The 21,932-nt window shown below is 47.9% G+C and overlaps 5 protein-coding genes and 2 non-coding genes across 7 annotated transcripts; 5 read left to right on the forward strand and 2 right to left on the reverse strand.

Annotated features, from left to right (window-relative positions):
* Nucleotides 1-1,646: 1,646 nt before the first annotated feature.
* On the reverse strand, nt 1,647-2,969 carry AFUA_5G06030 (uncharacterized protein; the record flags this gene model as incomplete). Its single annotated transcript, XM_748936.1, has 2 exons — nt 1,647-2,564; nt 2,655-2,969. The coding sequence occupies 2 exons, from the start codon at nt 2,967-2,969 to the stop codon at nt 1,647-1,649; spliced, it is 1,233 nt and encodes a 410-aa protein (XP_754029.1).
* Nucleotides 2,970-4,406: 1,437 nt separating this feature from the next.
* On the forward strand, nt 4,407-7,280 carry AFUA_5G06040 (putative UV excision repair protein (RadW); the record flags this gene model as incomplete). The annotated part of the gene is made up of 7 exons (XM_748935.2): nt 4,407-5,698; nt 5,777-5,824; nt 5,886-5,958; nt 6,100-6,179; nt 6,247-6,579; nt 6,643-7,101; nt 7,161-7,280. The coding sequence occupies exons 1-7, from the start codon at nt 5,681-5,683 to the stop codon at nt 7,278-7,280; spliced, it is 1,131 nt and encodes a 376-aa protein (XP_754028.1). The 5' UTR covers nt 4,407-5,680.
* A 900-nt stretch (nt 7,281-8,180) lies between these two features.
* On the reverse strand, nt 8,181-10,409 carry smp3 (glycosylphosphatidylinositol-alpha 1,2 mannosyltransferase smp3; the record flags this gene model as incomplete). The annotated part of the gene is made up of 4 exons (XM_748934.3): nt 10,011-10,409; nt 9,444-9,826; nt 9,260-9,387; nt 8,181-9,204 (listed from the first exon to the last, which is right to left on the reverse strand). The coding sequence occupies exons 1-4, from the start codon at nt 10,117-10,119 to the stop codon at nt 8,181-8,183; spliced, it is 1,644 nt and encodes a 547-aa protein (XP_754027.2). The 5' UTR covers nt 10,120-10,409.
* A 321-nt stretch (nt 10,410-10,730) lies between these two features.
* Nucleotides 10,731-10,835, forward strand: tA(UGC)2. The gene is made up of 2 exons: nt 10,731-10,767; nt 10,800-10,835. It is a non-coding gene (tRNA).
* Nucleotides 10,836-10,937: 102 nt separating this feature from the next.
* tA(UGC)3 lies at nt 10,938-11,009 on the forward strand. Its single transcript has one exon. It is a non-coding gene (tRNA).
* An 855-nt stretch (nt 11,010-11,864) lies between these two features.
* On the forward strand, nt 11,865-12,861 carry skpA (SCF ubiquitin ligase subunit skpA; the record flags this gene model as incomplete). Its single annotated transcript, XM_748933.2, has 5 exons — nt 11,865-11,934; nt 12,004-12,190; nt 12,307-12,392; nt 12,461-12,628; nt 12,688-12,861. The coding sequence occupies exons 2-5, from the start codon at nt 12,142-12,144 to the stop codon at nt 12,859-12,861; spliced, it is 477 nt and encodes a 158-aa protein (XP_754026.1). The 5' UTR covers nt 11,865-11,934; nt 12,004-12,141.
* Nucleotides 12,862-15,173: 2,312 nt separating this feature from the next.
* mdr1 (ABC multidrug transporter Mdr1) lies at nt 15,174-21,921 on the forward strand. The gene is made up of 3 exons (XM_748932.2): nt 15,174-17,695; nt 17,778-21,082; nt 21,145-21,921. Exons 1-3 carry the CDS (start codon nt 17,309-17,311, stop codon nt 21,500-21,502), a joined length of 4,050 nt encoding a protein of 1,349 aa, XP_754025.1. The 5' UTR covers nt 15,174-17,308; the 3' UTR covers nt 21,503-21,921.
* Nucleotides 21,922-21,932: the final 11 nt, after the last annotated feature.

A 21,932-nucleotide genomic window follows, 5' to 3' on the forward strand; every position in this document is an offset into this window, starting at 1 on the left:
TCCATACCAGACTTCCGATAGAGGAAATGATGGCCAAATTGCACTGGGATTCTATCACGGCAAGGTAGACGGGCAAAAACAAGCATTGAAGAGATGCAGGGATTCAAGGATGGGCGAATGACCAAGGGGGGGACTAATGAGAAAGAGCGAGAAAAGATACAGATTAAAGATTACAAAAAGAACTTCACGAACTTACCCAGCGTAAATGACAGTAGAAGCGAGGTGGGCCGGCGTTGAAGTCGGCTGGTGATCAAATATCGAGTCGTGATAGTAAGTGCAGAAGGCGATAGGTAGGTAGTATGTAGATAGTCGGAGTGCACTCAGTAGTACGGAGTAGGGGCGGTGTAGTTGTGGTAATAAACGCAGGTAAGGTGATGGGGTACGTAGTAAGACAAGGTAGAATAGGAGGAAGAGGAGGAGGGGGTAATAGCAGAAGCAGATGTAGGTGGTAATAGTAGATCGATGATAGTATAGATAGTAATAATAGTAGTAGCAGTAGTAGGATGGGGAAGAACAAAGTAAAAGCGAGGTGCGGCCAAGTGGATCAACAGTGGAAGTGGGAAAAAGTAAAAGATGGCGTTGGTTTGTGGTTGGTTAAGCTTGTTGTGTGTCTTCGCCGGAACTAGCAGGGTGCGTATTTTGTATGGAGTAGAAAGTACTCCCGAAGTCCGGACTGGACACAGCGACCTCTCGACTTTCGCTAATGGGATATGGGGAATATGGGGCTGAAATAAAAGAAAGAGGATGAATGCGGATGATGGGAATGAAGGTGCTTGGTGAACAACTGAGTTGAGAAAAAGAGAGAGGTAGAGAGAGGTAAAGTGAGATAGCGTCAATGTGAAAGCTCAACTCCAGCGGAAAATCCCCAGAGGCAGTTTTGGATCTCCAATGTCTTAATCAGACAAGTAAATAAGATAGTAGATAGTACGATACTGCCTAAAGGCAAAGCCAGACGATGCTGATCACCATGTGTGGCCCGTCAATCCCAGTCAGGCACTTAGCACGATGTACCTGGATGAAGGCAGATTTCTGTTATCGGTCTTTGCACAGACCAGAATAGGTAGCAGTATTTTCTGCCTGGAAGAAACAAACTGATTGATTCAAGATGCAATCAAGAGAAGAAAGATTTTAAGAAGGTTCAATTCATTGAGACAAATCGAATGAGGATGAGTAGGTTACAGTGTTGTAGGAAGATAGACAGACCTGGTAGATAGTAGACTAATATAATAGTAAGAAGTTATTTGGATGGATGAATTTGACTGGGTCAGAGCGAGAGTGGAGTGGCGCAATGGTTGGGGGGTGGAAGTATGTACGGAGTATGGCAGATACCAAAGATAGCTACCATGGCAAATATGCCGAAACGCTTGGTCAGAAATCGATGGAGATGAAAAAGAACAAAGGAATGTTTGATAATGATATTAATAATTGAAAAGAAACTGGAAGAGAGAAAGAAAAAGAGGCAAATCAAGACAAGCTGGTGGAATGAAGCTAAATGCATACATTTGGAATGAGCTCGGGCATATCCTACAATTAAGTCGAAGCCGACTCCGAGTTCTATGATTTGATAGTAAAACACCCTGTTCCCGAGATACGTGGCTAATGTTTTCAGACAAAAAAGACAAAGGGAAAAGGTTGTTTCATCATACCTAGCTTTCGTCCGGAGATTCATTCAATTCATACTTCTTCTCATACCGGGCGATGCTTTGGCGCACATCCGCAGCCATGAGGAATCCAGGTATCGCCGTCTTTTCAGCTAATCTGCCTCGGTTCTCACAGCATGGATTCAACTTTTGGTCCCCCGTCGTCTCGCCTTGCTGATTTATCCGCTCGAACAGTGGGGACCTGCTTCGTGCTCCGTGAGGTCGAAGGGAATTGGTCGATCTCATCCGATTCAACGTCTTGACCGAGATCGTCTGTCCGGCCACGGCTAGTCCATGAAGATTTGTTCCGGGTAAAGGTGTCGGCGGTGGCGATGGGCTATCGGAACGAAACAATGGGTGGATATTGCTCTCGTCAGGGAAGTGCAGCTTTGGGGGTGCAGGCGCTCGGGAAGCCTCTAGTTTAGGCGTCGATGCGGCCGGAGATGACGTGCCTGACGATGGCTGAAGCATCAAACTGTCCAAAAACCTCTTGATCTCGGGTTGAGTCCCGTGGAATAAGCGCATCCCTTGCCGCTCCTCGGTTGTTATGCTGCAGCTGTCCCGCTCATCCGGGCTCGTTTCTAATAGGTTGCGGGAAGCGTTGGAATCAGGGGACGGCATACCCAGCCCTGGTGGTTGAAGATCGACTGAATTGTTCTTAGAATCTGGTTGATATAGAGTCCTTCCAGAATAGCGGTGAGAGGACGCGATTGAGGTAGCGGGCTGGTTCGCAAAAGGACCGCTATCGCAGCTCGATTTTCGATCAACAGATTGTCGTCTTGATTCAATGGTCAACGCTGGTTCCTTGGTAGCGCTCTTATGCTTTAGGCTCGACTGGTCTGCTTGCAGCACAAGCTCCTGCGAGAGCGAGCTCGGACATTGGTTGTGGGGGTTGTCAATCAAAAGGAAACCTGCAAACAGCCCCTGGCTTAACACAGCCAATGTCCATACCACAGACCTGGAAATGTATAGTCCTAGCTGGCTTGGAGGTATCCCCATTTCTTTCCCCCTTACCTCGAGTTTTGAGGTGCTCCACACGACGGCGCCAGCTGTGAAGCCGCTGGATATTGCAAGATATGCCAAGATGAGGCCATACGCGACGGTCCGCCACTTTGCCCAACAGTCTCTAGGCTGAAGCCAAATGCTCTTTCTCCATAGAACTACTAGCATAAGCAACACCAGACAGCTAGCAGCGCTGAGTATGACTGTGATCGATTCGATTGACGACGCTCCTGATGAAGCAAGGCAAACGCCGTGGAGGACGCTAGCGACTAAGTTCAACGCAATCGAAATACCTCCCAGAAGATAGGCCAGCTCGGCAGCATGCATGTTGGGCCCTGCAGGTGCTCTCACGAAATCAACCAGCGGCAACAATTAACAAGAGATGGATGCACGTTCGAGATGCGAGGAGTACCAGTGTGGAGTTGAATGCACAGTTGTTTTGACGCAGTCGACTTAGAGGGTCCGAATAGTGTAGAGGGGTCTTGAGAGGCAGCAGAATCGTAGAAGAGAAAAGAAGAGTGACCCAAGTTCTCTCGCGGTATTATGAACAAGTAGTAACAAATGGGTCATGTCATCAATCGTTTCAACAGCGTAAGAAGCAAAGAGATTATGGGAATTATGAATGCCGCATGAATTAAAAAGCCAAAAGTAAAGTAGACTTCAATAACAACAACAATGGGATGAGGAGAAACAATATGAGCGGCCCAGTGGTGTAACTAACATAGGAGTGAGCTCAGAACCATGTTGACATGAAGGAAGAGACGGGTAAATATGCATCTTCCCGGGGGCAAAACTCCATAGATCCTAAATTATCTATCTACCGGGATAGGAAAGGCTCCCCAACCGGAGGAGGAGTGCCCCGAACCTTGGGGTTTGGGATGGATAGAATCAGGGCTTCGATGACTTGTCTCAATGAAGTTATGGGCAGCGGTGACAGGATCTTTAGTCAGTCTCATCCTGGCATATGTGGGTTGAAGCTGTCCAATAGCTCTCCTGGTTTGTCGCGGGATAGCGACGGACGATACAGGATGGATAGTGTTACTGGATCAGAAATTGAGTGTTTAGCGTAAATGGGACGAAAAGAAAAGTTATTTAGAGTCCCACGGCGTTGTTTCTCCAGCAGATCAATCCAGCGCACACAACAGGGTTTCCCTTTGCATACCTTCGACCGAATCTTTCTATCTCCTTTTTTTTAAGAAACGCCAACGGTTATACGTATTTTGAACATGACTTGTCCTCTGCGTCTGTTCATAGATTGTTTAGACAATCAGGGAACACCAGTCCTGAGGAATCGACTATCATCAAATGTTCATGGATTTAGATCTCCTGGGCTGACTCTTAAGGCAGTCCTTGGCCAATCAGGATTAGCTCTAGGACATCGGGAAGGCGAGGATTCTGTTTCGCGCATGGAACTCATCCAGCAAATTATTTGTCAAGATTCGTCAACACGCTAGACGGAGCGGCTGGTGATGATCTCCAGGATCCCGGGACGGCCCTATCTACAGTGTGGAATCGTCCGAGTTGATCATTTTGCGCGACTAGATGGAGTACGCAGACGCCACTAGGAATAATACCCCCTATCGAAATGTGATGTCTCGCAGTCCTCGCTTGATACCTTGTGGAATATTCAGTTGTCAAATACTTAGGACCTGTCCGAATATTCTATAGAGTTAAATAACCAAGTTTATAGGTCGATTACGGGGAACCAGATACAGATAGTAGAGGTTTATTAGAATGTCGAGTCCGGGTTACACTCAGGATTGGCATAAATGTAAGAGTGGCTTCGTACTATTTTCTAGCTAGTCCCAGAAGACCTTGATCTCTGGCATTTAGGCTCCTGTCTCCGGCGCTGAACTATGTGACAGATCTATGGGATACGTCCAACCAGTGCTTTGACCTTTTTCGCATAACCTGCTGGCCACAGATTAGATCTAGCATTGGGGATCCTAGGAGGCTTTATATTTACAGAGTAGTTCGTTAGTTTGGGGTGGAAGAATGGCCTTATCTGCAATGGTACTTCTGTACAGAGTGGAACGTACCAAGGAGGTGATAGGCATCGCTGCATTGGTCACAGAGTACTCCCTATGTTCGCGAGATATCCTTCACACGGTCTGCTAGTCCTTTCTTTTATTATATTGTTTCTATTTGCAGCTCTCTTTGCAGCTCTCTTTGCAGCTCTTGTCTATTAGTCTATATCCTCTTGGGCTCAGCAAGCCGTGCTGCAACTATATCTTTCGCTTTCGTTTCACATGTACTGCATCTGCTTGCTCCGGCTCCGATCTGTTCCCAAGACATCCAGTACCGCTGCCAATTATTACAGAGCAGAAGTAGTCAATTGAGCATGTTTCAATTGTCGGGTTGTGTTTGTTTCGTGACAGAATTAGTGGTTAAGCCCATGGGGGCATATACAACGTGACCACTGGCACTATCCCCTTCGACTTCCGGTATATATATAAATCGACGTAGAGAGCATTATTGAATTGAAGTAAACCATATCCTGATAGAATAACCCGGAGACTCAAAAGTCAGCGAACATGTCTCTGTAGACTCATTGTCTGATTGTTAGAGATCTAACTGCCTTTTATTGAGGAAAGACATCCACTGGGGAGAAAGTAGTACCTTATACAACCCGACTGTATGGCCTTGGGAGCATGTGTTCACATAGGATCTGGACCGCCAAGACAGAATCGGAAATGACTAATCATTGTGGCTGCAACACTGACACAGGCTGTGGCTGGACAGCAATTGAAGTGGCGCATGAAGCCGTGACCGCCCCCAGCTCTCCCACCTCTTCCCCTTCCATTCTTCTTGAGCGTCATGATTATGGTCATCAATCTTTTCCACTTCACGAATCCAGCTTCTTTTCTCTTCTTGCCCTCTGATCTTTCTGGGTTAACTATCTCAATATTTCACTCAACTACCTTAACAGCCTCTGCTACGGATACCTGATATTCTACGACCCCATACCCCTCTATTTCCAGCTACTCTAAACTCTTCCCCACCTCTCATAGCCATCTCCTCTCCTTCGGTGGCGCAAGATGAAGCTCACATTCAAGGTACCTTCTGCACCAACCTAACTCCTGCCTCTCGATATATCTGGGCCATCAAGTACTGACGGTGGTCTCTTACCTTAGGATCTCAAACAGCAGAAATTCGTAATTGAAGCAGAGCCCTCGGAGACGGTGAGCTTTTGTCCCTGCGCGAGTGTTCTACCAGTGCGGGGCTGACCGGAATCTTCGCTAGGTCGGACAAGTAAAGGAGAAGATTTCCAAGGAAAAAGGATGGGAGGTACCTCAGCTCAAGCTCATCTATTCCGGTTAGTCTGACAATGATCACCCTGGGTTTTGTCATTTATCAGGAATCCGCTGGAATGGCACAGTCAATTGTTGTTTTTTGTGTCCTTTGCTTCTGCTTTTTCTTAGCTTATCTCGCTGACGCTTCACTGAATAACTCGCAGGGAAAATCCTCCAAGATGACAAGACCATCGAGACATACAACATTGAGGAGAAGGGTTTCATAGTATGCATGGTATCGAAGGTAATGACACCGGCCTCGCCATTGAAAAGACTCTGAGCACTGCATCTGACCGTACCATCTTATACAGCCCAAGGCTCCCTCGTCTGCCGCTACACCTTCACAGGCCCCTTCGACACCTTCGAGAGCTGCTGCCTCCACGCCTGCTGCACCATCTGCTCCTGCCCCGTCTGCTGCCCCTTCTGCTCCGGCTGTACCTGCCACCCCCTCACCCGCCGCTCCGGCTCCGGCACCCACCGATGCGTCTGCTGCGTTCAATGACCCGTCTGCATTGCTGAGTGGCTCTCAGAGTGAGGCTGTCATCAGTCAAATGGAGAGCATGGGCTTCCCCAGAAGCGATATCAACCGTGCCATGAGAGCGGCGTTCTTCAACCCTGATCGTGCTATTGAGTATCTTTTGAATGTCAGCTGTCACCTGCTGTACTCCACGTGCGCTTCACATGACTAGTGCTAATTTACTATATAGGGAATCCCCGACAACATCCAACAAGAGCAGCAGCAACAGGCTGCTGCAGCCGCCGCGGCTCCCCGCCCGTCCGCCCCTTCCGGAGAGAGTGCTCCCTCGTCGACCGGCGGTGATGAGCCAGTGAATTTGTTTGAAGCCGCTGCCCAGGCCGGCACTGGAGAGGGTACTGGTCGTGGAGCTCGTGCCGGTGCTGTCGGAGCTGGGGAAGGACTGCCCAACCTCGACTTCTTGCGGAATAATCCTCACTTTCAGCAGCTCCGCCAGTTGGTCCAGCAACAACCACAGATGCTGGAACCCATCCTTCAGCAAGTCGCCGCTGGGAACCCCCAGATTGCACAGCTCATCGGTCAGAACGAGGAGCAGTTTCTCCAGCTCTTGAGTGAAGAGGATGATGGCGCGCTGCCTCCAGGCACCCATGCAATCAGCGTTACAGAGGAGGAGAGAGACGCCATTGAACGCGTACGTACCTCTCCATACTGATACTGCTACTATTATAATTCAAGCTAACTGGTTGCCAGCTTTGCCGGCTTGGTTTCTCTCGCGACCTGGTCATCCAGGCCTATTTTGCCTGTGACAAGAACGAAGAGCTCGCAGCTAATTACCTCTTTGAGAACCCTGATGATCCTGACGACATGTGATGAACTGCTTTCCGTGCTTTTGTTTGAGGCTCCTCGTCTACCGGTTGCCAGTCAATCCAATCGAGCTGATTCTCCTCTCCTAATGAACTTTAGCATGAACGTCTTCTGACTCTTGTACGAAACCGATTTTATTTAAACCGGGCTTCTTGCAAGCTTCTTTTTGTCATTTCCCTGTCACTTCACTTACGTGTGTTTTTTCTATGTCGAAACAGCTGCCCTAGTGAATGAAATTGGGAAGTCAATGCTTCAAACGTATGATATCTACCTCCATTTTCCTTTCTTTTCCAAACGATACGCGTGGGTCATGTACCTATCAATGAGACGCACTGGGTCATCTTGACATGTATTCTATTTCTTCTGCCGCCTTTATTCCGCCGGCATGACGAGGTTTGGAAACCGGATCGAATCGCCCAAATCCACAGGAAAGGAACATAGACGCAAGTAAAAGATGTCCTGTGCAGATAAGAGTGTCACTCAGGACATTTGACTGTACATTTTGCGACGAGCTGTTGAAGATCTGATGCAGGCGAGGGTTATCACTTGTGACATGCCAAGAAACAAGTACTGGCTCTTTCTGCTTTGACCGTTCGGTCTGTCGTCCCGTTCATTTGACTGTCATGTATTATGATTATACTATATTGCGATGTGGGGTATAAATGACATACGAGGGACATATTCTGTACGGGTATATTTGACGCTGGGAAAGGGGTATTTGAAAAATCTCATACTCGAAGAAAAGGATGAGAGTAGAAATGCGTGTCAACTGACTCGCTGTAAAAAGAGCATGGAACATCGCGCAAGAGCAGATATTATGCTTGTTAATAGATGTTCAGATGCTCAACTGAGCCAAGGACGAAGAGAAACGGGTTTCAGGAGGGAGATAAGGTAGCGGGCGAGGGGTCAATCGCAGCCCGCCCTTCGTGCTAACCAGACATTCAGCCCACGTCTGCCGAAGACGCGTTTTAACGTTGCGAGCAGCCCGTCGGTACCGACATCGAGATCATCCATGTTGATGTGTTGCGGGTAGGAATAGAGCTCTTGTAATTCCAGACCGGATGAGCCCGCGGCCGCTGTTGTGTATTGGTCGAGGTATGTAGCAGACCTTGGGGCGACCACGAGCACGAAGTTCGTTCGATCAGCTCTCCCAGACCCGGCGCTGGCATCGTCCATGTGAGTCCCGCTATGAGAGCTACATGGCGGCACCAGCTGCTCGAGCTCCTGGGCCATCTCTGCTCCAGGAATGCCCATCAGATCGCGGGTATCAATATCTAGCGGGAAGTTGGTATTGTTTCCCAACAGCCACGATGGGGGAGAGTATGTTTTCCACCATAGTACTGTCGCGGATACTCTGGGTTGATTCTCCAACGACTTATTCGACTTCAGAGTGTTTGCTGAGATTATGTTGGGGATGGCCAGCTGCACAGGTACCACGCCACCCTGGTGATAGACGCCCATCAAGAAGCCCAAAGCAACATTGAAAATGACCCAGGCTACAATGAAGAGACGTGATTTGCGCAGGCGAAAGCAGCTAAGCAGCAATGGCACACAAGGAATGAGGAAACGCGGCTCTTGATGCGGGAAGACCGAGAGCATTGCGGTACCTGACAGAGCGGAAACGGCCTGAGTTGTCTTCAGCCAAGAAGGAATTGCTGGACGGTTCCATAAGGAAAGGATCATTGCCACGAATGCGGGTCCAAGAAGCTGCGGCAAGTTGATTAGAAAATGTTGGTAGTGTGGATGGAGTCCATGAAGAGCCAGGTTCGAAGTTTTCGTATTGTAGAGTAGATTATTGAGAGGTGTGATTATAGGCGAGCGGAGGGCGTCGAGTACTGATGCAGACGGGCGATAAAACCTAGTATCGATGATTATAGCAGTGCAAGAGAAGAATAGGCCCCAGAGGACGAAGACAAACAATGATGTTGGTCTGCTCCTCAGCATTAGTTGGTCCAACAGCCTGCCTCTCGGATGATGAGTCTTACCTGCGCCAGAAGTGTGGCAGTAATTGAAGCCCTGGAATCAAAAGAAAGGCCGGAAAGGTAATCCGATTGAACACACCAGCGACAGTTATCAATGCGAGTACGACACAAGAGAAAACGGATGAGCGTCGCTATATGCAGCCATTAGCTCAGGAGGTTCACGACGATCTTCCTCGATGTTTCAAACCTTTTGTCCAGCGATGCGACGAATCAGCACCAGACCCCAGGTGACCAGTAAAGTCTCAAGCGAGTTGGAGAAGGTGTGCGTCTGATATGTCCAGGTGACATACGAGGATGCAACCAGCACCACAGCAGCCCGGCGATGTCGCGGAAGCGGGACCAGCTCGTAGATGGCCCAGTCCTCTAAAACGAAACTTAAAAGAAACATGACCGCTCTCAAAGAATAGTAAGCCACCTCCGGCGAGGGGTTCCCTATCTCTAACTCCACGTAAAACCATTTCAGAAGGCCCATCGGCAAGCTGTAAACCGGCCATAGCGGAAAGACGCTGCGAATAGGATTCTCAGAGGTGAACTCCCACGGTAACTTGGACGGGTACGAGAGTGTGCGACCTACGCATTCCTGTCAGTTTGCTAATTTCGAAGCGCGGACCCTCAAGAGGCAACAGGTTGCGCGACGGCAAGACTGTTAAAAGCTCGCAAGAGGGAAACGAGCAGAAAGGCATCCGCTATCGCGTTGTTGTAATGACCGCAGAGCTTTATTTACACAACTTGAGGAGTCGGGAGAACGACATACCCGCGAAGAGCTCAGGGCCTTGGAAGTTCTCATCTGGATGGAGATAGCTCGGCGAGAGCGCAAAGTAGACTCGAACGAGTAATAGCAGCAAGTATGTCCGTCTCCACATGACTCAGATGTCAAAAACACACGGTACACCGGGATGATGAAAATATAAGAATGATCGGATCGAAATAACAGTTACATGCTGCTGCATCAGAAGGGAGGTTGAGAACAGCGAAAAACAGCGATCCGGAGCATCCGATGAGGCCTCGTATCTGAGAGACGGAAAAAGGGCAAATACTGAGAATAATGATAAAGGGGATGGGTTGGGTTGCTGATCAGAGAGTCGCAATAAACTCCATCAGGCCAGAGGACAAGTAAACCAATAATAGAGCTTAGTCTTGGTGGTACTACCTCTCTATTGTTTTTCTTTTTTCCCACTCGATAAGAGCGCAGAACGCGTCTGGTCGGGTGATGATATCATTGGTCCTGCAAAGAAAGCTTGTGATTACCTATTTCCCAACAGGCATGTACCTTATTGCAGGATACTGGCACGGGGTAGAGTACTTGACAATGGGCTTATTGTTGTATTGCACGCCGTTTGATCTTTTGTTTCATTTGATTATTTCCTAATATCGCTCACCTGGACCGATATCAGGAAAACTTGAGTGACACCGTGAAGTAGTCAGACATGGCCTTTGGTTCATTTAAGATAAATTAAAGTTGTTTGACACAAATGGGCTTGTAGCTCAGTGGTAGTAGCGCTCGCTTTGCATTTAATAAAGGTGCAGGTCCTCGGACTAGATATGCGAGAGGTCCGGGGTTCAATCCCCCGTGAGTCCATTTTTTGCCACGCTTACTTTTGCCTTGGTCTTTTTTCTACTTTCTTTTTCGTGTGGTTTGGCGCCATCTGGTAGTCGAACACAAGTCACATGACATCATATTGGGCTTGTGGTTTAGTGGTATAATACCTGCCTTGCAAGCAGGTGGTCCGGGGTTCGATTCCCCGCGAGTCCAAGTTTTTTGGCGTTGTTATGTCTTAGTTACAGTAAATTCGACACAGTTGCTGCATTTCTCGTTTCTTCCTTGATACAGCAAACCTGCAGCTAACGTACAAGATGTAGGTGGAAGCCTAACACAGCCCTCAAGCGTTTTTGTGGATGTTCTGAGCTCACTTGACATAATAGTTGGCTGCATTCGGTACTTAACGATTGATCAAGAAGCCAGTAAGGCCTGGCAGTGGCGATAGCATGGATAGCACTTTGCAACTGAGACCCTTGAAGGAATTTCCCGTCGCTTTCTTTCTAAAAGGCGAAGCTCTTTAAAAAGTGATGTTGTGTTTTGTGTTCTTTCAAGTTCTGAGTATCGTGGTCAAGTTCAAAGAACTCAAGTCCCTTTGAAACCTAATCTACAAAGGCTTCACTTCTTTTCATCGGAGATGAATGAATAACCAAAACCATGAACAGTTCTAGTCGAGGACTGTTGTCTTTGAATGTGACCAGTCTATTCTTGTTCTTGCTGTTTGTACTTTGTTGTTTCGCGTAGCATGGTCTATGAGCGATTGTTGTTGAAACTTTGAATGGCTACAAGAGGACCACGGCCAATCTGTCTCTGGGCATGGATATCTCAGACATCATCTTGACAAGTACTGGGGTATTGACGAGGCAGACGTTGTAGAATAATGCGGACACAAAGACATTAGGCCTGCCAACCCATGCTCGATCAAGGGTGCCTAGTATCTAGTGGGGGGCGAAGTAACAGGATTAGTTAGTGGTTTAGTCACTGCTCGCGGCCCTTCCCCCAGTGAAGATTCACTAATACGAAGAGCCGCAAGAACCAACCTCTTCTCACTTGTCGACTCCAGCTTCTGTATTTAATCTCCTTTCTTCCCTGCTACATATTGCTACATACGGGAAGCCCTGTCAACATTTGAAAACACCAGGTTCGCCTATCTTCCCTAGAAATCTTTAACTGCTCAAACACCACCAGCTTTCCACTGACTCCAACCCAGAACCATTGTCAGATTCCCCCGCCTTTGCGCCCCTCACAACCTCTGCTGAGCAAGGGCTTCTAGTCTTTTCATTCGAAACTCTTATTAACGCCTGCTGCAGAGTCAGATCACGACCTCGATACTAAAAAGATTGTCAAAATGACTACTGTTACTCTCACAAGCTCCGATGGCGTTGACATTACGGTCGGTAAGTTGTCTCGTCCTTCTATGCCCTTCGTGTCCGGTCCTTGGAAAATGAATGCACTCTATCTTTACTTTTAGTTCACTTCCGATTCTATACTAACTTTGTCTGCCCCTCTGTAGACCGCGATGTTGCCGAACGATCGATTCTTATCAAGAACATGCTGGAAGATTTGGGCGAATCGGACGAGGCTATTCCTATTCCAAATGTGAGTTTGATTTGCACGCTGTTCCTCTTAGTGAGTGTTTTCTATTCTAACTCTATCCTTCTTCACAGGTCAACGAGGTGGTGCTGAAGAAGGTCATTGAATGGTGCACTCATCACAAGAACGACCCTCCTAGCACCGGTGACGACGATGACTCTCGCCGCAAGACTACCGATATCGATGAATGGGATCAGAAGTTCATGCAGGTCGACCAGGAGATGTTGTTTGAAATTATCTTGGTATGTACCAGATTGTCTACCCTTCCTGCAGAAAAATGACTAAGATGCGAACCTCATAGGCTGCCAACTATCTCGATATCAAAGCTCTCTTGGATGTCGGCTGCAAGACTGTTGCGAACATGATCAAGGGCAAGTCCCCCGAAGAGATTCGCAAGACCTTCAACATTCAGAACGATTTCACTCCCGAGGAGGAGGATCAAATCCGCCGTGAGAACGAGTGGGCCGAGGAGTAAGCTTCACGTCTCTACTTGCATCGAATGGACCCATCGCTAACAAGGCTGACCCTAGTCGCTAAATGCGTACTTGTTTAACATCACAAAATCTCGGACTCTTTCTCTGGCGGTCGAGCGACAGCCACTTCGTCAAGCAATGAGTTGTATCGGTCTAAAGATAAATTCAGTCTACGGCGTTCGGCTTCCATAACTTTCTAGCGGTTGTTTGCTTCTTCACTAGCTGTTATCATCGGGCCTTGTCAGCCCGGGTTCGTTTCCGCTTCTTTCGAATAACTGGGCGAGGGTTCTGCTCTTATACCACTCGACGATTATGTTGGCTCGCTAGCTATTGATATTTCAAGTTGCTCAAAAAATTCGATGACAACCATCACCTGGGACGTGAATCTTTCTTCGATCCTGAATCTTTTGTTGATGAATACAGGGGGTCAGGTAGCATTGCCACTTACGGTAAAGAGTAGATCCTACAGGGCCGGCATCCTCCGACAGATTGCCAAGTGGCATTGTATACACAAGTGTTGACGAAACTTTGGAAGTAGTTATCAACAAAGTATTAATGTAGATGTGGTTTGCAGGAGCATATCTCATTCACCTCTTTTCGTTTCCTCCCGTCTACGTAGTCACAGGCGGTCATTCCTTGTTTGAGTGATATCGCCCATGCACATGATTCGTCCAAAGATCATTACCCATCATGACTTTTCTTTTATTCTTGTTTAGCTCGTGTACATATTTGCAGATGTCCAGAGCCCGACACCGCTCGCATTTATGGAGTCTGTTCGACCTGCACCTTGCAACAGTTTGCATTTCACCTTAGAATCCAGAGGGTAGAGTTGCACCATTCCCATCGGAGTGGCCGGGCTAGACTAAAATGAAAAGCATGTGTGTTCCAAGATGAACTGATTTGTCATTCATTCAGATTGCTTTTGTTCCGAACAGAAACCGAGAGGTAAAAAAAATTGTAAGAGCGGCGCGAGGTCCGAACGCACAATAATCATCGCGAGCAAAATCTGCGGTATCACAATCGGACGAAACAACTGGGGACGGACATCTCGGTTGGAAAAGAAAAAAGATTTGTCTCGAGTTTAGATACCGAGACGGGTCTTGCGCCAGTGTCTCCGCTTGGCGTTGTATCTGGAGAAGAGTACCCGTCAGCTGGTTCATTTCTTTCTTGTGTCCGTGTAACCCGCGCAAGGTTTCATATCCATTCGCGTGATTTCCCTGCTGCGCTTGCTGATGCAGGAGATGACAACGTTGTTGTTGTGATCGAAGTCCGAATCAAGCGAGTTTCCCACCACCAGTGTACATGACGACGGCTCCGGATTGAAGAGGAAAAAGAGGGTATTTACCTGATGGTGTTACCGGTCCTGAGACGAATCCACTGGGGAATAGGACGGTTCTGTCTCTGAGCTTTGGCAAGCTTCTGCTTGGTGCGGAAACTCTTGTGGCTCTATTCAACAACGATCAAGGTTAGCCAACTGTCACCCAGTCACCTCAACATCGCAGATGAATCTCGGCTCATCGATGTGAGAGCAGGACGAATAAAGTCCTGGCATCTCGAAATAACTCGGAATCGTAGGGGAGGACTGCTAACCGGCATCTTGAAGGCTTGTCGCGACGGCGAGCTGAGTATATGGACTGGCGATAGTGAGGTTGTCGACCGTTTCAAAGGGCCGATCGTAGTGGTTATTTTTTGTGTGGGCAGGGTTTAGCGGTTCGCTTCCGGTGAGTCATGTGATTCATGCCTGAGGCAAACATTCAGCTCCATACCAGGGACCACATTTGATAGCAGTGATATGCAACGACAACCTTTTCATTCATGGTCTTAGACTATTCTCATTCAACCTAGAGATCTCCGTTACGGTCGTCGAAATCCGATTTTCAAGTCCCGCGCAGATCTGATATGACTTCTACAACAACCGCTCTCCTCGATTAAGCAAGATTAACTCGAAATGTAGGAACATGAAGTATCCATGATTGTGAACGAACTCCACCTGGAAGGTAAAGATCACGTAGTATTAGGGTCTGGCTGCATGGGGGCTCGGGGCAGTGACAATCGTCTGCATAAGCTTGCATGTAATCATGACATACTCGAGTCTCCTCTGGGCGACATAAGGAGAGGAGTTGACTCATCCGAGAGGAAAATCCAGGGATCGGGACGAGCTTACCACAACAAGCCTTATCCTTCCATACGTGGCGCTTCAGCATTAGCAAAGAAGAACAGCAGAGCAGTAATTACAAAGAGTACTCCGTAATGACTCTTTCAACTTCCAACGGACAATGGACCATATGAGGCTACAAATGACTATGTAGTCTAGATCGTAGATGTCGGGCAGCCCCAGGCTCCAGTATTACGAGGAAATTGTGAGGTCTACCTACGGAGTGCGGAAACCGCTAGATTGATCCGGATCTTAGGTTCCCACGTACTCTATAAGCCTTGCAATTTGAAGTTATTCTGTCCGAGGGTACTCAAACAGAGTGATTGACGATCATGATCCACCGAACTGAGCAACATCGAGATGCTATGGGCATTTCGAACTCCGAAGTCTGTGTCAACAGGCTGTGGAAGGCCTGAAAAAATAGGGAAAAAATAAGTTGAAATCGACATACTCCTATTTACTCCGTACTCTGTACGGACGGAGTGCCCAAAGGTAGCTTACTTCGCTTATGACACATTTGTGAGATCCGCCAATCAAATACTACTCTTTGCGATGTCGAGCCCATTGCTTAACCCAGGCAAACGTTCTCGGGGGCTCGGGAATTATACTAGCCGACCGCCGCAATCTTGAAATTGATACGACTACGGAGTACGTATGGATACTCCGTACTCTGTACCTACCGACTACCGTGGCGCCTAGATGTCTCAGAAGACTGTTCGGCATGTCCACCTACAGACTTCTGGAGACTCAGCCTGCTTCCTCGAATTGAAGCCATTCAGATTTCTAGTGCTCCTATACTAGCCTATACCTGTAAAGGCAACTCGTCATACTCCATAGTGGACTGCGGAAAGGCGTAAACGATATTTTTGCACTCTAACATAAACAGTAAGGTAGTACTGTGTACTCCGTACTCCGCAGACCTATCATATTGCCTTGATACCAAGACCAGGGGCTCATCGTAAACCTGCGTTTGATTGGCCTGCCTGCTGAAGGTCTTGGATTAACAAGCATTGCAACGTGGGGAGGGGGGACACAGTATATCTCCACCGGTGAAAAATTTCCTAGATTAAATGATATTTGTGTTTCTCTATCCGTACTAGAAAGTTCTACACAGATGACTTTGTTGGACATGAGGTCACAGTCAGATGATCGACTATCGTCCAGTTGGTTCAAGAGTCTCAACCCATGGCCATACCTGAGGTTCTCAGATTATTTTGAAGCCTTCCATGCAAGAAGTCTTGTTATGGTGACAAGAGGGACAGAGCAGGAGCAGACTAAAGTACACGCCTACCACTCATACCTGACTGCAAAAAGGAGAAGCGGGTCCATCTGGTTGAACTGTTGAAGTCTCGAAGTCGAAGGCGTTGTTAGAGAAGCGAGCGGCAAATCCATTGGATTTCCCGAACTTGGTTAGACAGTGCACTGCTAGGCATACTAAGCCATTGCGTCCATGCGTATAATTAGGTATGAAGTCGGGGTACAAAACAGGTGCTTTATGATTAAGATGACCTACAATTTTTCGCCTTTATTCGGCAAATCAACAGTTCAAAGTGGATAGAAGCAGATGCTTCTCGAAATGCTTTTCAGTCACGAATCGTGACTCACGAACTTAACATGTTCTCTAGGCAACAGAGTGTGGCGTACTCCGTATACGAGGAACAAAGATTGTGGTCCCCATTAACTTAACTTTTGTGCATAAAGTATCGGGATGTCGGGCTTCCGAAGATACGGTGGTTGACACTAGATACGTACAGGGTCTCTAGTCTTGACATACGGATCATCCATCTTTGGCTAAGACCGACCTAAAGAGTGCGAGTGTGGGAGCAAAAATGTATCATCATTAGTTCCTGTAATATTACTACCATTAATATTATCTTTCATATTAGTTGCCTGTTGAAGGGGGGGACTATTAATACAACGAGCTGACATTTGAATATTGTCCAAATTCATGTTCTTTTGAGTCAAGCTCTCAAAAGGAAGTTTCATGGTGTCTTTCTAAACCCTTCATTTTTTTTTTCTTCGTCTTCAAGGCTTCATCATTCACTAGCCAGGGTGGGATTTGGACCATACTTATAGAAGTGTCCTTTCTACAAGGGGGAGTAAGACAGGCCCTTACGACAGCATCTCAGACTACTCTCTTCTACAATCCTCCTTGATTCGCTCGAGTTCCGGAAACCAGATTGTCCGCCAGTTAACCAACTCATGGAGTAGTGCGATTCTGATTGTGTGAGGATTCCTCAATCTGTGACATCTTTATCTGAGAGAATCAGTTTTGGCATACCCTCAACCGCAACATGCCTGCGCCTGAAACCGGCGCCTCCTCTCGGGAGAAGTCCCTCGAGGATTTGCAAGTAGCGACATTGGAGAAAGGACGTTCCACTTCATCTTTCGGTGCCGACAATGAAAAGCCACACGACCATCATTCGTTATCGGACACGATCATGGCGCCTCCAGATGGCAAGCAAAAGGATCATGGGAAAGCTGTCGACCTGAACGATGATTCTCTCTTTGCCCATCTCCAGGAGCACGAGAAAGAGGTACTCAAGCGACAGCTTGATGCACCGTCTGTGAAAGTCTCTTTCTTCACTTTGTATCGCTATGCCTCGAGAAAGGACATCCTGATCATACTCGTGAGCGCAATCTGTGCTATTGCTGCTGGTGCCGCTCTTCCCTTGTTCACAGTATGTATGACCTGCCTAGCAATGTCCCTATTTGTCAGTCATTAGAACAAAGAGCTTTTGCAGCTGACGTTTGATCTACTAGATTCTCTTCGGTTCACTAGCCTCAGCGTTCCAGGGCATATCTCTGGGTACTATGCCCTATCATGAGTTCTATCACAAACTGACTAAGAATGTGCTTTACTTTGTGTATCTCGGTATTGCCGAGTTTGTCACAGTCTATGTCAGCACCGTGGGTTTCATTTATACTGGCGAACATCTCACACAGAAGATCCGTGAAAACTATCTTGAGGCTATCCTGAGGCAGAATATGGCTTACTTCGACAAGTTGGGCGCCGGTGAAGTTACCACGCGTATCACTGCTGATACCAACCTGATCCAGGACGCCATCTCTGAGAAAGTTGGTCTCACTTTGACCGCATTCGCCACATTTGTAACCGCATTTATTGTCGCCTACGTCAAGTATTGGAAGTTGGCTCTGATCTGTACCTCAACTATCGTCGCGCTGGTCATGGTTATGGGAGGTGGGTCGAGGTTTATTGTGAAGTACAGCAAGAAATCTATTGAAAGTTATGGTGCTGGTGGAACTGTCGCGGAAGAAGTCATCAGCTCCATTCGGAATGCTACCGCTTTCGGCACTCAGGATAAGCTCGCCAAGCAATACGAAACCCATCTGGCTGAGGCTGAAAAATGGGGCGTCAAACAACAGGTCATCCTTGGTATGATGATTGGTGGTATGTTCGGTATCATGTTCTCGAACTATGGTCTCGGTTTCTGGATGGGATCTCGCTTCGTTGTCGGTAAAGAAGTCAACGTGGGCCAAGTTCTGACAGTTTTGATGTCTATCCTGATCGGTTCGTTCAGTTTGGGCAACGTCGCCCCCAATGGTCAGGCCTTTACGAATGGTGTTGCTGCGGCCGCGAAGATTTACAGCACGATTGACCGCAGATCGCCACTGGACCCCTATTCTGACGAAGGGAAGGTACTCGACCATTTTGAAGGAAATATCGAATTTCGCAATGTCAAACACATCTACCCTTCAAGACCCGAAGTTACAGTCATGGAAGATGTCTCTTTATCGATGCCCGCCGGAAAGACTACCGCATTGGTGGGCCCATCTGGCTCTGGAAAGAGTACTGTTGTCGGCTTGGTGGAGCGCTTTTACCTTCCAGTAGGAGGCCAGGTATTGCTGGACGGCCATGATATCCAAACCCTCAACCTCCGTTGGCTGCGACAGCAGATCTCTCTTGTCAGCCAGGAACCTGTTCTTTTCAGCACCACGATCTTTAGAAACATCGAACATGGCTTGATAGGCACCAAATTCGAGCATGAGTCGAAGGACAAGATTAGAGAGCTCGTTGAGAATGCGGCCAGAATGGCCAATGCTCATGATTTTATTATGGCTCTGCCTGAAGGTTACGATACGAATGTGGGTCAGCGTGGCTTCTTACTTTCAGGAGGTCAGAAGCAACGTATTGCCATTGCTCGTGCCATTGTCAGTGACCCCAAGATTCTGTTGCTTGATGAAGCTACATCAGCTTTGGATACCAAGTCCGAGGGCGTCGTTCAAGCCGCTCTTGATAAAGCTGCCGAGGGTAGAACTACCATTGTCATTGCTCACCGTTTGTCAACAATCAAAACAGCCCACAACATTGTTGCCATGGTCGGCGGAAAGATTGCCGAACAGGGAACACATGACGAATTGGTCGATCGCAAAGGCACGTACTATAAACTTGTGGAGGCGCAACGTATCAACGAGGAGAAGGAAGCAGAAGCTCTGGAAGCCGACGCCGACATGGACGCCGATGATTTTGGTCAAGAAGGGGTTACTCGCATCAAGACTGCAGTTAGCAGCTCGAATTCTCTCGATGCTGTAGATGAGAAGGCGCGCTTGGAGATGAAGCGAACCGGAACGCAAAAATCGGTTTCGAGTGCCGTTCTATCTAAGAAAGTCCCCGAGCAGTTCGAGAAGTATTCACTCTGGACCCTCGTCAAGTTCATCGGTGCATTTAACCGCCCTGAGCTTGGTTACATGCTCATTGGCTTGACTTTCTCGTTCCTTGCCGGTGGTGGTCAACCTACCCAGGCTTTTCTGTACGCCAAGGCAATTAGCACGCTCTCGTTACCCGAATCAATGTTTCACAAACTCAGGCATGACGCGAATTTCTGGTCCTTGATGTTCTTCGTGGTTGGAATTGCTCAATTTATCAGCCTGTCTATCAATGGTACAGCATTTGCTATTTGTTCGGAGAGACTCATTCGCCGAGCTAGAAGTCAAGCGTTTAGATCGATTCTTCGTCAGGACATCTCATTTTTCGACAGGGAAGAGAACAGCACCGGTGCCTTGACGTCCTTCTTATCAACAGAGACGAAGAATCTGTCGGGCGTTAGCGGAGTGACTCTCGGCACAATCATCATGACTAGCACTACGCTTGGGGCGGCGATGATCATTGCATTGGCGATCGGATGGAAGCTGGCTCTGGTTTGCATTTCTGTCGTTCCAATCCTTCTGGCATGCGGCTTCCTCAGATTCTACATGCTTGCTCAATTCCAGCAACGATCGAAGTCTGCCTACGAAGGGTCTGCGAGCTATGCTTGCGAAGCCACGTCAGCGATCCGCACTGTAGCATCACTCACTCGCGAACAAGATGTCTGGGGCGTTTACCACGACCAGCTACAAAAACAGGGACGGAAGAGTTTGATCTCAGTGCTGAGATCCTCCCTGCTGTATGCCTCGTCGCAGGCATTGGTGTTTTTCTGCGTCGCTTTGGGCTTCTGGTATGGTGGTACACTTCTAGGCCATCATGAGTACAGCATCTTCCGCTTCTTCGTCTGCTTTTCTGAGATTCTTTTTGGTGCGCAATCAGCCGGAACTGTCTTCTCCTTTGCCCCGGACATGGGTAAGGCAAAGAATGCCGCTGCTCAATTCAAGAAACTCTTCGACAGCAAGCCAACCATTGACATCTGGTCGGATGAGGGCGAGAAGTTGGAGTCTATGGAAGGCGAAATCGAATTCCGGGACGTCCACTTTAGGTACCCAACGCGGCCGGAGCAGCCTGTTCTTCGAGGACTGAATTTGAGCGTGAAGCCTGGACAATACATTGCCCTTGTTGGACCCAGTGGATGCGGTAAGAGCACTACGATTGCTCTGCTTGAGCGATTTTATGACGCACTTGCTGGAGGGGTCTTCGTTGACGGAAAGGACATTACCAAACTCAATGTCAACTCATACCGCAGTTTCCTCTCCCTTGTCAGCCAAGAACCTACTCTGTATCAGGGTACCATCAAGGAAAATATCCTGCTTGGAGTCGATAAGGATGACGTTTCGGAGGAGACTTTGATTAAGGTCTGCAAAGATGCCAACATCTATGATTTCGTTATGTCACTCCCGTAAGTTTACTGCCTCGCTGACTCCTTTCATGCCTGGCGGTTCTGCTAACATGCTACAACAGTGAGGGATTTGACACCGTCGTTGGCAGCAAGGGAGGCATGTTGTCTGGTGGACAAAAACAGCGTGTCGCCATTGCTCGTGCCCTCCTGCGTGACCCCAAGGTCCTTCTTCTGGATGAAGCCACATCTGCTCTTGACTCCGAATCTGAGAAAGTCGTACAAGCTGCGCTGGATGCTGCTGCCCGCGGGCGGACAACGATTGCTGTTGCCCACCGGCTGAGCACCATTCAAAACGCTGATATAATTTACGTGTTCGACCAAGGCAAGATCGTCGAAAGTGGAACGCACCACGAGTTGATTCGAAACAAGGGCCGGTATTACGAGCTGGTCAATCTGCAGAGTCTCGGAAAGACTCATTGATCATTCCTTCCCCCTTCTTCTCATGCTGTACCAATGTACCAATCTTCTTAATATCTTCCTCCTCCCTGCTCAATCATGTCATTCTTGGTGCTGAAAATACTGTGGATATACCACCCCGCTTATGTGTCTATGATTCCCCTATAAAATTTTCAGCTTAATTGTCCTCGTCTTTGTACCTTATCCTCATCTTCGTTACTTAAAGCGCCGTATTTTTGGGCTGTCATTGGAGTTGATGGGTATCACTTCTACTTGGGTGGGCGATAGGACAGAATCTTGCATCGCAGTCTTTTGCTAAGTGAACACGATTTCAATTTTATCATGTTCTATATAATTCGACGCATATCCACATAGGGGGAACGAAGAACAAGATGCATCACAAACAGTCTTGTCTGAGGAACTGCCAGCTGAACCCCAGACATCATGTCCATCG

Source organism: Aspergillus fumigatus, chromosome 5 (assembly GCF_000002655.1).
Source record: "Aspergillus fumigatus Af293 chromosome 5, whole genome shotgun sequence".
NCBI lineage: Eukaryota > Fungi > Ascomycota > Eurotiomycetes > Eurotiales > Aspergillaceae > Aspergillus > Aspergillus fumigatus.